Source organism: Gorilla gorilla, chromosome 9, assembly GCF_029281585.2.
Source record: "Gorilla gorilla gorilla isolate KB3781 chromosome 9, NHGRI_mGorGor1-v2.1_pri, whole genome shotgun sequence".
Classification (NCBI taxonomy): domain Eukaryota; kingdom Metazoa; phylum Chordata; class Mammalia; order Primates; family Hominidae; genus Gorilla; species Gorilla gorilla.
Window position 1 is genome coordinate 116,168,772 of NC_073233.2, and position 14,840 is coordinate 116,183,611.

General features: G+C 37.3%; 1 protein-coding gene across 4 annotated transcripts in view; it reads left to right on the top strand.

The window, feature by feature from the left end:
• Window positions 1-14,840, top strand: part of ATM (ATM serine/threonine kinase) — a 140,265-nt gene that overhangs the window by 55,865 nt on the left and 69,560 nt on the right. For all 4 annotated transcript variants that reach the window (XM_063693499.1, XM_031015936.3, XM_063693500.1 and 1 more), the window contains 7 exons: window positions 2,835-2,947; window positions 4,200-4,326; window positions 4,824-5,023; window positions 7,823-7,997; window positions 8,517-8,681; window positions 10,160-10,292; window positions 12,520-12,615. In XM_063693499.1, coding sequence (XP_063549569.1) covers window positions 2,835-2,947; window positions 4,200-4,326; window positions 4,824-5,023; window positions 7,823-7,997; window positions 8,517-8,681; window positions 10,160-10,292; window positions 12,520-12,615 — 1,009 coding nt within the window. The remainder of the gene's footprint in view (window positions 1-2,834; window positions 2,948-4,199; window positions 4,327-4,823; window positions 5,024-7,822; window positions 7,998-8,516; window positions 8,682-10,159; window positions 10,293-12,519; window positions 12,616-14,840) is intronic.

Below are 14,840 nucleotides of genomic sequence, written 5' to 3' on the forward strand. Positions count from 1 at the left end.
CAAATGCAAACTGGTTGTTAAAGTCAAGGAATACTAAACAGTGTACAGAAAACCTTCACTCCCTCTTCAATCTCACCAAGCTTTCCACTTTTCAAGAAAAACAACCGTCCCTCATTCCTATAGTTCTCATACCCTGCTGTTTGTTTTTTTATGACACTTATTACCTTCTAACGTATGATATAATTTACCTTTTTTTTTGGTCTTTGCTTTTGTTTTTGAGACAGAGTCTTACTCTTTTGCCCAGACTGGAGTGCAGTGGCATGATCTCAGTTCACTGAAGCCTCTGTCTCCTGGGTTCAAGCAATTCTCCTGCTTCAGCCACCCAAGTAGCTGAGACTACAGCTGTGTGCCACCACACCCAGCTAATTTTCGTATTTTTAGTAAAGACGGGGTTTCACCATGTTGGCCAGGCTGGTCTTGAACTCTTGACCTCAGGTGATCTTCCCACCTCAGCCTCCCAAAGTGCTGGGATTACAGATGTAAGCCACCTTGCCAGACCATAATTTACTTTTGAATTATGTTAATTATTTATCAGTCTTCTCCAGTATACATTTTTCTCTCTTTTTTTTTTTTTTGGCTGATATATCTCTAATATATTTTGAGTATTCATTAAATCTTTGTCAAAAGAAGGAGTCAAGTAAGGAAGGATTTAACAAGCTTCGTTTGTTTTATAATCATTTATATACATTTCCAAAATTTTTTGAAGCAACTTATATTAAAACATACATACGAATTTTTTAAGATAAAAAAGCTGTGGTCACCCCACATTTATGTATGTATTTATTTATTTTGGATATAAGTAAGGGATAAGTAACCAAACTTGGTCAATATTAGATAAACTTCAAGAGACCTTTTTTTTTTAGTTTCCTAGTTATCTATATTGAACCAAGAAATGGAACAGCAAGTTCCTCAGTTGCTTAGGTGGACCTATTCAGATCTGGTTGTAAGTCTGCAGTCTGAAGGGAAATGGTGAGCAGAGGACTCCTTTCCCAAAGACAGCTGGAACAGAAATAGGCACTCCAGAGGTTATGGAATTTGAGAGAGACACTCAGCCTCTAGCCACTCCCATTCAATCTCCCAGCTTAGTCTTCTGAGCATTCTTAATCTTACTATTCTTTTCTTAATGTATTCAAACCAAAAGACAGCAATTTTTAGAGCCTGAATAGGTTTTGGAGGGAAAAGTAATTACGTTCAACCTTGATTGAAACACTTGCCTCAAGAATGAAGAATAGCAAAAATTAAATCACAGTTTCTTAGCTTTTTGGTTAAAGAAGTAAGTTAAATTCTTGGCCGGGTGTGGTGGCTCACGCCTGTAATCCCAGCACTTTGGGAGGCCAAGGCGGGTGGATCACCTGAGATCAGGAGTTCGAGACCAACCTGGCCAACATGGTGAAACCTCGTCTCTACTGGGTGTGGTGCTGTGTGCCTGTAATCCCAGCTGTTTGGGAAGCTGAGTCAGGAGAATCACTTGAACCCGGGAGGTGGAGGTTGCAGTGAGCCAAGATCGTACCACTGCGCTCCAGCCTGGACAACACAGCAAGACTTCGTCTCCAAAAAAAAAAAAAAAAAAAAAGAATTGTATAAAACACACAAACCAAGGAAAGAATGAAGCAACAAAGCCAGAGATTTATTGAAAATGAGATTATACTCCACAGAGTGGGAGTGGGCCCTGAGCAAGTGGCTCAAGGGCCTGGTTACAGAATTTTCTGGGGTTTAAATACCCTTCAGAGGTTTTCCATTGGTTACTTGGTATACACCCTATGTAAATGAAGTAGTGGGCTGTAATCAGTCTGATTGGTTATAGGAGGGGACCAATCAGAGGTACTTTCAATTTCTTATCTGCCACAGTAAAAGGGAGGGGGTTGCAAAGGGAGTAGCCTCTTGTCCTTTAGTTACTTGAGCATGGAAAGTTGGGGTTTTCCTTTTGATTTCGTTCTAGGAGGTCAGCATGGATTGGCGTTAGGTTCCCTGCCTCCAGACCTTATTGCCCTGCCTCATTTACATTAGGTTTCTTTCTTGTCACCTTCTAAAATATTTTTTTGTTATTAGGAAGTATGTTTTTGAACTTCCTTATTAGGCATTAAGTAAATTAGCCATTTATCACTGTAATTCCTTATTTGGAAAGTTGTTATATTCACCCTTAAGACTTCACAATTCTCATTCATTTAACTAAAGTGTAACATAGCAGACTTATTCTTTATATTTAGAGAATTTGTGTCTTTTGTGAAGCTACCTGTCTATAGTGGGAAGTAGATTAATGAAAAGTCCAAATCTGTTGGGGAGGGTTTTATTCTACTATTGATGAAAGGGGATGTGGATCACAGCTAGCCTTAGAATTTGGGATGGCACTCAAGTAGAAGTCTGGGAAGAAGTTACGCAGGGAACAAAAATGACATTGTTCACAGTCCCTGGGAATTCTTAACAATAAAGTTCTGTAATTGAGACAGAATTCCCAAATAAAGTCAAGAGTAAAATTCAGATAGAGGAGCAGTTATACATCAGTGGGAAATTTGGTTGGCAGAAAAATTACCAGGTCATATAACTTAATGATAGACCTGAAGTCTTATTTAAGATGATTCTCTAAAATTGAAGAATTGGATTAAGGGGGCCTTGTTTGGCTGATTTTCATACTTTTTCCTCTTAGTCTACAGGTTGGCTGCATAGAAGAAAAAGGTAGAGTTATTTATAATCTTGTAAATCTTGGACTTTGAGTCATCTATTTTCTTTTACAGTCATCGAATACTTTTGGAAATAAGGTAATATATGCCTTTTGAGCTGTCTTGACGTTCAAAGATATAAAATATTAAATCTATTTTAATTTTGTGCCCTTGCAGATTGATCACTTATTCATTAGTAATTTACCAGAGATTGTGGTGGAGTTATTGATGACGTTACATGAGCCAGCAAATTCTACCAGTCAGAGGACTGACCTCTGTGACTTTTCAGGGTATGTACATTTTAAACTTAGAGAACTAGCTGTAACTTCACAAGTTCTTAAGTTTATTGGTTGACACCTTCGATGTCTATTTCAAATTATAGACATCACTCTTTTTAAAAAATTTTCTTTAAAAATAGCCACCTTTGAATTGAGGTAATTACCTATCCTCTTTTACCATAGTCTCCCCACAGTAATTACTCTTTCTAAATTGACCTCTTGGTTGGCCAACCCAATAACCTTTTCTTAGTCTTTCTGTAATATTTGAACATTGTGCCATCTGTTGGCCCTTGAAATTTTTTTCTTCATACACATTATTCCTAGTTCTCTTCTCTTTATCTAGGTCTTGCCTTTCTAGATCACCTTTTCTTTTTTTTTTTGAGATAGAGTCTCACTCTGTTGCCCTGGCTGGAGTGCAGTGGCATAATCTCGGCTCACTGCAACCTCCGTCTTCCAGGCTCAAGCTATCCTTCCTTCCACCTCAGCCTCTCGAGTAGCTGGGACGACAGACGCACATCACTGCGCCTGGCTAATTTTTTATATTTTTGGTAGAGACGGGGTTTCACTGTGTTGCCCAGGCTGGTCTTGAACTTCTGGCCTCAAGTGGTTCCCCCGTGTTGGCCAACCAGAGTGCTGGGTCTACAGGCATGAGCCACCGTACCCAGCCTCACCTTTTCTTTATTGTGCTTTATTATCTGTACAATTTAATTTGGATGTGAATGTCTCTGAGTTGTATATGAACATTAGAGTTGTTTTCCTGGCTTGATTGTAAGCTACTTGAAAATATGCTTCACTTTTTTTGTTTTTTTAATGTGCCCTACTGTGCTGGGCATATAAAATAGTAATAATATCTGAGAAAGTACTTTCACATATGTAATTTCATGCTGTCTAAATGAGTGTTGATTGCCATGTCTTAAAATACTGCTTTTACAGTACTGGCATAGAGCTTTGATTCTGATCTGAAGTAATACTGAGGCTCATTTATGGAACTGCCTTTTAACTTTATAAGATTTTTTAAGAAAATCATTATAAGATCATTTAAGATTATTTAAGTTACTGAGGGTGAAAGGTATTTAGATAATCTCATTTATATATCTGGACTGTGATATGTCATTTGTGATTTTATTGAAAGTATAGTTTTTCAGTAGAAAAATGGTTTTTGAATTTGGGGGTTATTAAAATCTAAATTTTCATTTTGGAAGTTCACTGGTCTATGAACAAAACTTTTTAAAATGATGACTATTTTTTCCCTTAACTCTGTTAGGGATTTGGATCCTGCTCCTAATCCACCTCATTTTCCATCGCATGTGATTAAAGCAACATTTGCCTATATCAGCAATTGTCATAAAACCAAGTTAAAAAGCATTTTAGAAATTCTTTCCAAAAGCCCTGTAAGTATACATGATGAGTTTAATAATAGAGCATTCTTTCTTTTTTAGCTAAAAAAACTTTGTAAATACATCTTAAAGAGGAAAAGTAAACAAATGAAAAATTTATCTCATAATTAAAAAGGAAAACATTCATTTACAAGTTTAAATGGTATTTTACTTGTCAGCATTAATTGAAATATGTTACATATGAGAACAGAATCTTGTGACACTTTAGTGATATATTAGCTCAGGGAATATATCTACTTTTTCATAGGAATATACTATTTAATTCTAGTTTACTTTCTGAAAATTAAATACATTGGCAATAGTTTAAGTTAGTAATTTTCTTAATGTAACATTTTGTACTTGATATCAAACCCAAATTAAATTCTGTTATTTAGTTATTTTAAATATAAAATGTGTAGGTATTCAAATATTTGAAGAAAAAATATAAAGTGTATTTATTGTAGCCAAGTATCTAATTAAACAAGTTTTTACTAAATCTGTTTATTTTCTAGGATTCCTATCAGAAAATTCTTCTTGCCATATGTGAGCAAGCAGCTGAAACAAATAATGTTTATAAGAAACACAGAATTCTTAAAATATACCACCTGTTTGTTGGTTTATTACTGAAAGATATAAAAAGTGGCTTAGGAGGAGCTTGGGCCTTTGTTCTTCGAGATGTTATTTATACTTTGATTCACTATATCAACCAAAGGTAAATAACATATTTAGACCAATATATAAGCAGTCTTTCTATCCTGTTCTTCCTGTTTTTTTGCTTTGTTTTGTTTTGAGACAAAGACTCACTCTGTCCACCCAGGCTGGGTGCAGTCACGGCTCACTGCATCCTCAACCTCCTGGGTTCAGATTATCCTTCCTCCTCACCCTGCCGGGTAGCTGGGACTATAGGAGCATACCACCATGCCTGACTAATTTTTTGTGTTTTTTGTAGAAGTGGGGTTTCACCATATTGCCCAGGGTGGTCTCAAACTCCTGGGCTCAAGCGAACTGTCAGCCTCAGCCTCCCAGTGTGCTGGGATTACAGGCATGAGCTACTATGCCCAACCTATCCTGTTCTTTTAATTGAAAGTTTATATGCTTCTAAGAGGTAGATACCAGAATGTTGCTTTCTGAATTTTGCTTTTTAAGATGTCTATTATATTTACCTATTAGTTTTTAATAATTGCACTACTTGCCTGGGAAACATAGCAGACCTCGTTTCTACTAAAAATTTTTTAAAAAAGAAAATTAGGGCCAGGTGTGGTAGCTCACACCTATAATCCCAGCACTTTGGGAGGTTGAGGTAGGTAGATTGCTTGAGCCCAGGAGTTAGAGACCAGCCTGGGCAACATGATGTGAAACCCCATCTCTACAAAAATTTTTAAAAAAATTAGCCAGGGATTGTGGCATGCACCTGTAGTCTCACCTACTCCGGAGGCTGAGGTGGGAGGATCACTTGCGCTCAGGAGGCAGAGGTTGCAGGTTACAGTGAGCAAAGATTGTGCCACTACACTCCAGCCTGGGAGACAGAGCGAGACTCTTGTCTCAAAAAAAAAAAAAAAAAGAAAATTATCCAAGTATGATGATATGCGCCTGTAGTTCTAGCTACTTAGGAGGCTGAGGTAGGAGGATGGCTTGAGCTCAAGAGTTTGAGGCTGCCAGTGAGCCTTGATTGCACCACTGCATTCATGCCTGGGCAACAGAGTGAGACTTTCGCTCAATAAAAAAAAAAAAAAAAGCACTACTTCTCCAATTCTAGAAATCTTAAGAAGGATCTTCAACATTTTAATACTAATATTCTAGCTATCGATGGCCTCAAATAAACGTTACTATAGAATTGGGGTTGTTCAGCCGGGCGTAGTGGCTCACGCCTGTAATCCCAGCACTTTGGGAGGCTGAGGCGGGTGGATCACAAGGTCAGGAGATCGAGACCATCCTGGCTAACACGGTGAAACCCCGTGTCTACTAAAAATACAAAAAAATTAGCCGGGTGTGGTGGCAGGTGCCTGTAGTCCCAGCTACTCAGGAGGCTGAGGCAGGAAAATGGCCAGAACCAGGTAGGCAGAGCTTGCAGTGAGTCGAATTCGCACCACTGCACTCCAGCCTGGGCGACAGAGCAAGACTCCGTCTCAAGAAAAAAAAGAAAAAACAAAAACAAAACAAGAATTGGGGTTGTTCAATTTAGCATCTCTGATCTTTTCCATTGATTTTAATGAGATTTCTATTTTTTAAGGTCTTTTTTATTGTGGTAAACTATGTAACATAAAATTTTTTATTTTCGCCATTAAATGGCCAGTTCTGTGGCATCAATTACATTTCCATTGTTGTGCAGCCATCACCACTGTCTATGTCCAAACTTTCATTATCTCAGACTGAACCTCTCTACTCATTCTGCAATAACTCCACATTCCCCCTCCCCACTGGCCGTTGAGAAACTAATCTATTTTCTGTCTCAATGAATTTGCCTATTGTAGATATTTTAATCTAGAGTTGTACAATATATGTCCTTTTCTGTCTTGCCTTGTGTGGTCATTGAAAACTTTGTACTTTAGCTTGTGTTTAGATAGTGTTTGATAGAGATTTCCTTGGATACCAAGAGTGTTGGGATGAGGAAGCATGAGAGGAGAAAACTTTTCCTAGTGTTTGCAGATTGGCTTTATGCTAGGATTCTTCTTCAACACTTAGCCATGCTTGCATTGCTTGGGATCAGCCCCAAATACAAGCTTAGGGTCTTCTCTGGTCTTTTCTGAGCAAGAGTCTTATCTTGAGCATGTGCGTGGCTTTCTGAATTCCCCCTAATTTGTGGGTGCTTTTGAATATACTAATTTCCCAAAGAAATACTCTCCCCAGCTACTCCTAGGCTTTAGGCTGCCTCTTGTATGTCTCAACAGTAATCTTTTGCCCTATGCACTTGCAGGTTGTTGGTCCGCCTTACAAAGTTTCAAGCAACACCCATATCTTTTGTAGCTGGTATGAAGTTAAACAAAACAGAGCTATGCACTTTACATCAGTCCTTGGTTCCAGACAGGTTAGAATAGACATATACAATAGTTTGCAACTAATCTACTTAGCTCCATGAACTACCGTGAGCCAGTGTCTCACACCGAGGATATAGGCCACTGCTGTTGTGATTGTTGCCATGCTGGGGTAGGGGTGGGCAAGGACAAGTAAAGTCACCACGAAGCTTTCCTGCTGTTTTTCAGTTGCATTTTTCTTGATTGAATATTTTCCTGATTACTGTAAAGCTTTGACTATTTTACAGAATTCTAACAAAATTAGTTCTGACAATTTTGCCTGTTTTTCAATGTTTCTGTTAAAGGATGGAAGCTTAGAGCTGCCTATTCTGCATTTTGCTGATGTGACTTCTCTTTTTGGCTTATAAGCCATTAAAATATTTATGTCAAGGCATGTAAGAATTAGAGATGCTGAACAAAAGGACTTCTGAATGAATTTATTTCAGAGTAATTTTCCAGAACTTACTGGTTGTTGGTTTTTTTTTTTCTCCCTATATTAGGCCTTCTTGTATCATGGATGTGTCATTACGTAGCTTCTCCCTTTGTTGTGACTTATTAAGTCAGGTTTGCCAGACAGCCGTGACTTACTGTAAGGATGCTCTAGAAAACCATCTTCATGTTATTGTTGGTACACTTATACCCCTTGTGTATGAGCAGGTGGAGGTTCAGAAACAGGTAATTTTCTGACTCATCTTCAAAATGGTATTTAAAATATATAAAGTATTGTTAGAAGGATTTGAGTGTTTCATGTTTACTTGGTATAATTGGTGATTTTATTGAGAATATTTTTTGTAAAATGATTGGAAAAATATTCTTAATGAATTAACCTTTGTAATCAATTACAGAGCACTTGGTACTTTTGATAATTTTATCTACTATGCTGAAGTAGAGAGGCAGTCAAAACTAGGGATAGCAGTTTGCAACGTTATGGTGGTATTTGAGTTACTACTTATATAAACTGTTTCATTAATATTGGCATTTTTTTTAACCTCAGTACCCATCTTGTAGTAGTACCTTACATAGTTATTGAATTATTTGAAAACACAGAAACTAAAAGCTGGGTATCTTAGATGTAATTAGAACATTTAATCTGATCTAGGTTAATAGATTTTATCATTTATTACAGTAAGTTTTGTTGGCTTACTTTAAAATTATTTCTCTCCTTATAATTTTTTCTTTTTAAATTATATTTAGGTATTGGACTTGTTGAAATACTTAGTGATAGATAACAAGGATAATGAAAACCTCTATCTCACGATTAAGCTTTTAGATCCTTTTCCTGACCATGTTGTTTTTAAGGATTTGCGTATTACTCAGCAAAAAATCAAATACAGTAGAGGACCCTTTTCACTCTTGGAGGTAATAAAAATTTCATCATCTACTATTTTTTATTAGAGAACATAGACAGTAGTACTTTTCAAAAATCTGTAATGCTCTAGCAGTAAAAAATGGAATCTTTTCTTTAATTGTGATTAAAAATATATATGTAGGCCAGGCACATTGGCTCATGCCTATAATCTCAGCACTTTGGGAGGCTGAGGCAGGAGGATTGCCTGAGCCCAGGAGTTCAAGACCAGCCTGGGCAACATGGCGAAACCCCGTCTCTACAAAAAATTAGTCGGGCATGGTGATATGTGCTTGTAGAATCAGCTACTCAGGTAACTGAGATGGAAGGATCACCTGAGCCCTGGAGGTCAAGGCTGCAATAAGCCAAGATTGCTCCACTGCATTCCAGCCTGGATGACAGAGTGAGACCCTGTCTCAAAAAAAAAAAAAAGCAAAAAACAAAAAACAAACAAACAAAATATATATATATATGTATATACACACATACTTGTGTGTGTGTAACATGAGATCTACCTACTTAAGAAATAAAAAAATGAATCTTAATGTATCTCTTTGCATTGAAGCCAAAGTATAAATAACAAAACTTCCTGGTAAAGATCCAAATTTAAGTTTTCAAGGAATGTGACGTAAAATAGTTTTGATTTTAACACATAAGATCCTAAGGTCCACTGATAGCTCAAAACTACCAATGGATCTTTTCAATGTCAATTTAATGTTTGTGTTAGAGATAATGTTTAACTTTTGAAAGCATATTTTAAGTTTTAATCTTTATAAACCTCGAAATTATGTTTAGGTATATTCTTCTATGTTTAGGTATATTCTTCCATACATATCTTAATTATAATTTTTAAATTATAGTCTGTATTTGACTCTATGTAAATATAAAAACATATTTAAATATGTTAAGATGTAAAGTTATACTACTAAAGAGAAATTTAAGCATTTTCCTCCAGTTGAGTATGCTGTAACAATCTTGAAATCTGTGTTACCATGAGAGAGTCTATTAGAATTTAAAAGATTAGGCTGGGTGCAGTGGCTCACGCCTGTAATCCCAGTGCTTTGGAAGGCTAAGGCGGGCAGATCATCTGAGGTCAGGAGTTCGAGACCAGCCTGGCCAACATGACAAAACCCCATCTCTACTAAAAACACAAAATTAGCTGGGCGTGGTGGCACATTCCTGTAAATGCCACCTTTTCGGGAGGCTGAGACATTAGAATCACTTGAACCTGGGAGGCGGAGGTAGCAATGAGCCTTGATAGTGCCACTGCACTCTAGCCTTGGTGACAGAGCGAGACTCTGTCTAAAAAAGAGTATTAAAACATTGTAGGGTTTGCAGTGGAAGAAATCATTTATTTCTTCCTTGTTTGGTAGTAATAGAGACATGAGTCAGTGTCTATAAATGGCACTTAACGAATTTTTTTCTTTTATTAAGTTTTATTTCACAGGCTTAACCAATACATGTTAAAAGCAAGTTACATTTTCTCTTTTAGGAAATTAACCATTTTCTCTCAGTAAGTGTTTATGATGCACTTCCATTGACAAGACTTGAAGGACTAAAGGATCTTCGAAGACAACTGGAACTACATAAGGATCAGATGGTGGACATTATGAGAGCTTCTCAGGGTGCTAATTTTAATGACATGGGTTATTTCTAACTGTTTCTTTTTGAAAGAATATTTTGTAAAGTCTTGCTCTTGGTTTCATTGTCACAGACTTAGTTCAGACTCTCATCATTTAGTTCAGACCCTCATTTCTCATCTAACTGTAAAACTGGTCCTAACTGGTCTTCTCACCCTGAACTCTTCCTATTTTATTCATCCTCTGCCAGATGATTTCTCTAAACCCAAATATGATCATGTTTTTCTACTGCCTAAATTTTTTTTTTTAAGAGACAGAGTTTTTTTTTTTTTAAGAGTCTCACTCTGTCACCCAGGCTGGAGTGTAGTGGCACCATCATAACTTACTATGACCTTGAATTCCTGGGTACAAGGAATTCTCCTGTCTCAGCCTTCTGAATAGCTGGTACTACAGGCACACACCACTACACCTAGCTACTTTATTTTTTTTTTTTATTTTTTGTAGGGACAGGGGTCCCACTATGTTGCCTAGGTTGGTCTCGAATTCTTGGCCTCAAGCGATCCTCCTGCCTTAGCCTCACAAAGCATTGGGATTAGAGGCGTGAGCCACGGCGTCTAGCCATGCTTAAACATTTTTGATTTCTTTTTTTTTTTTTAAGACGGAGTTTCGCTCTTGTTGCCCAGGCTGGAATGCAGTGGCGCTATCTTAGCTCACTGCAACCTCCACCTCCCGAGCTCAGATTCTCGTGCCTCAGCCTTCCTAGTAGCTGGGATTACAGGCACCTGCCACCACGCCTGGCTAATTTTTTGTATTTTTTTTAGTAGAGACGGGGTTTCACCATGTTGGCCAGGGTGGTCTCAAACTCCTGAGCTCAGGCGATCCGCCCACCTCAGCCTCCCAAAGTGCTGGGATTACAGGCATGAGCCACCGCGCCTGGCCCATGCTTAAACATTTTTAACACCTTCCAACCATATAAAAGAAAATTTTAATTCCTTAGAGCCAGACATACAAGTTAAAGTTAGTCTTGTCTTCTAGTCCAGTTTACCTGAATGAAAGAAATGTCTCATTTTAATACTTTAGTCATATGTGTTATGTGTGTGTATATATATGTAAGTATGTATTTGTAAGTTTTTCTAGCTTGCTTGTTAATTTGATTTGAAATGTACATTATTACCGTATTTGGGAAACTTTCTACTTTGTGTTTTGATTTTCATCTTCCTATACCAATTAATTTCATATTTCTTTTTTTTTTTTGAAACGAAGTCTCACTCTGTCGCCCAGGTTGGAGTGCAGTGGCGCAATCTCAGCTCACTGCAACCTCCACCTCCTGGGTTCAAGTGATTCTCCTGCCCCAGCCTCCCAAGTAGCAGAGATTACAGGTGTGTGCCACCATGCCTAGCCAATTTTTTGTATCTTTAGTAGAGACGAGGTTTCACCATGTTGTCCAGGCTGGTCTCGAACTCCTGACCTCAAGTGATCCATCTGCCTCGGCCTCCCAAAGTGCTGGGATTACAGGCGTGAGCCACCACGTCTGGCCTAATTTCATATTTCTCTTGTGTTGTTTTTACTCTCAGTACTTTTTAAAATGAATTTTAGTTTTGACTATCTGAGCATAGAGTTTCTAATACATTTGAGATATATAAAATGTATGTAAATAGAAACACCATTATTTCTTGTACTTGTGTTCTTGAGTATTTTATGGGCTAGAGATCTGCCTTGTGCATTATAGCCAGTAGCCATTTGGCTATTTAAGTGAAGTAAAATTAAACGAAATTTGAAGTTCAGTTTTTTCACTGGTACTGAACACATATCAAGTTCTCAGTAGTACATTTGGTCAGTAGTGATCATTGGACAGTGTAGATTATAGACATTTCCATCATTGCAGAAAGTTCTGTGGGACAGTGCTGGTCTAAACTCTAAATGTTAGATGTTAAAAAGCCAAGCAGGCTCCCAAAGTCCCTTCTAGCTTTAGTGTTGAATGATTCTTGTGCTTCTGTTTGTGATTTTGCTAAGGTGTTGACTTAGCTGCACAATTTGTTTAAGACATTTTATTTTCTCTGTTGTCAGATATTGCTAATCACTTTCAAAAGAATCTGTTGTATTAAGGAAGTTCAGATTCATTCCCTACATATTTTTTGAGCTACTCATGACTTAAAACCTTTTTTAAACTTTATAGAAGTTTTCTAGTCAGATAATTTAATATATATGTAATTATAAACAAAAGTGTTGTCTTCATGCCAGTTTAAACTAATTTTTAAAAAATTATTTCTAGATAATCCACAAGATGGGATTATGGTGAAACTAGTTGTCAATTTGTTGCAGTTATCCAAGATGGCAATAAACCACACTGGTGAAAAAGAAGTTCTAGGTAAACTACAGTCATGCACTGCGTGACATTTCAGTCAACTGGGGATCACATATAGGACAGATTATAATACTGTATTTTTACTGTGTGATTTCTGTTGCCTGTAGTATTCAGTATAGTAACATGCTATACAGGTTTGTAGCCTAGGTGTGTAGTAGACTATACCATCTAGGTTTGTGTCAGTATATTCTGTGATGTTCATGCAATGACAGAATTGCCCAGTGACACATTTCTCAGAACATATCTGTGTCATTAAGCAAAGCATGATTGTATTGGCGGAATGAATGTGAGTTATGTGGTGGTCATCTTTATTATATGAGTGGTTATCTTTATTATATCTTCAAAATAAGTGAGGGTTTGTCATTTGGGATATTGGGGAAATATGAGATGCTAGCTAAGTTACATGCCTATTTAATTAAAATGTCCCTAAAAATGCCCCTTTTGTACTTTTCTTCCTTAAATATTCATATAAAATGAAAAGTTAGAGATTTACATATGTGTATAACTTAATTTGAAAATGCCTTGTAAATATTTAGGAAAGTCAGAAATACTTGTTTTTAGAGTTAAGTTCCAAATAAATTGACTGCCGATATATTTTATAAATACATTATAACTGACAGGTACTCAGTGTCTTTTGTTATGTAACAGACATAAGAATGAAGACTTGGCTAGATTAAACTTAAATAATTAAAAATCATTCAAGTCCTTTCCTACAGCCATTTGAGGGGAAACCTAATGTAAAATAAGAAGCCAACATCATCTCTAGTTTAGGTGTTTAGATTTAGTGACCACGGGATGGAGAAATCACCTGGTTAAAGTCAGCTTGAAGCTCTAGTGATGGTTTTGTTTCAAATTAGAAAAATAGGAATAAGTAGTGTTTCACAGATTCTACTATCTTTCTTCAACAGCCTTAACTTCTCAGTAGGAGCCTAATATCTATAGTACTTCCTCTTTTTGTAGATTTTAAAAAATTGAGATATATCCTACATACAGAAGAGTATACAGATCAAAAATATCTAGCTTGAAGAATGTTTGCAGAGTACACTTGTACATGTAGCACCCAGACTAAGAAACAGAATCTTACCAGAACTGTAGAAGTTTTCTTTAACCAACATATTTGCCTCCTTGTCCATAGTGGCACTGCTTTTAGGGACAGACCTGATTTACAACAGAAGCCCTAAGTGGCTTTCCTCTGTAGCATAAAATTAATGTGGTTTGTTCTCACAGCTTTCCCTCTAAGATCAGGAATGAGACAAGGCTGTCCACTTTCACTACTGCTGTTCAACAATGTACTGGAAGTTCTAGCCAGAGCAATTAAACAAGAAAAAGAAATTAAAAGCATGCCAATTAGAAAGGAAGTAAAACTATCTGTATTTACAGACGACATGATCTTATGTATAGAAAATCCCAGAGAATCCACAAGAAAGCTACTGTAGTGCTAATAAATGAATTTAGCAAAGTTGCAGGGTACAAGATCAACACATAATTAGTGGTGTTTGTATATACTAGCAGTGCACAATCCAAAAAGAATTAGAAAAGCAATTCCATTTACGATAGCATCTAAAAGAAATAAATACCCAGGAATAAATTTAATCAAAGAGGTGAAAAACTTATATACATTCTGTTTGTTAGACGTGAGTCACTAAGTACAGCCCACACTCAACGGGAGGGAAGCTAGGCTCTACCCTTTGAAAAAAGGGCTCTCAAAAAATTTGTGAACATATTTTAGTAAATACCATCATGATGGAAAGAGCACGAAGAGCCCTCTGGGTTGCTGAAAATGTCCTATCTTCATCTGGTTAGGGAGAACACAGGCAGAAAAAATGTGTATTTGTATGTATAAATTTTCATTGAACTGTGTGTTTAAGATTATGGAATTTGTGTGATACCTCAACAAAAATTTTAACAGTTTTAAGGTTGATTCTCTCTCTCTCTCTCTCTTTTTTTTTCTTTTGTCACCCAGGCTAGAGTGCAGTGGTGCCATCTTGGCTCACTGCAGCCTCCGCCTCCTGGGTTCAAGTGATTCTCCTGCCTCAACCTCCTGAGTAGCTGGGATTACGGGCCTGCGCCACCACGCCCGGCTAATTTTGTATTTTTAGTAAAGATGGGGCTTTACCATGTTGGCCAGGCTGGTCTCGAACTCCTGACCTCAGGTGATCCGCCCGCCTCTGTCTCCCAAAGTGCTGGGATTACAGTCGTGAGCCACCGCACTCGGCCTTAAGGTTAAT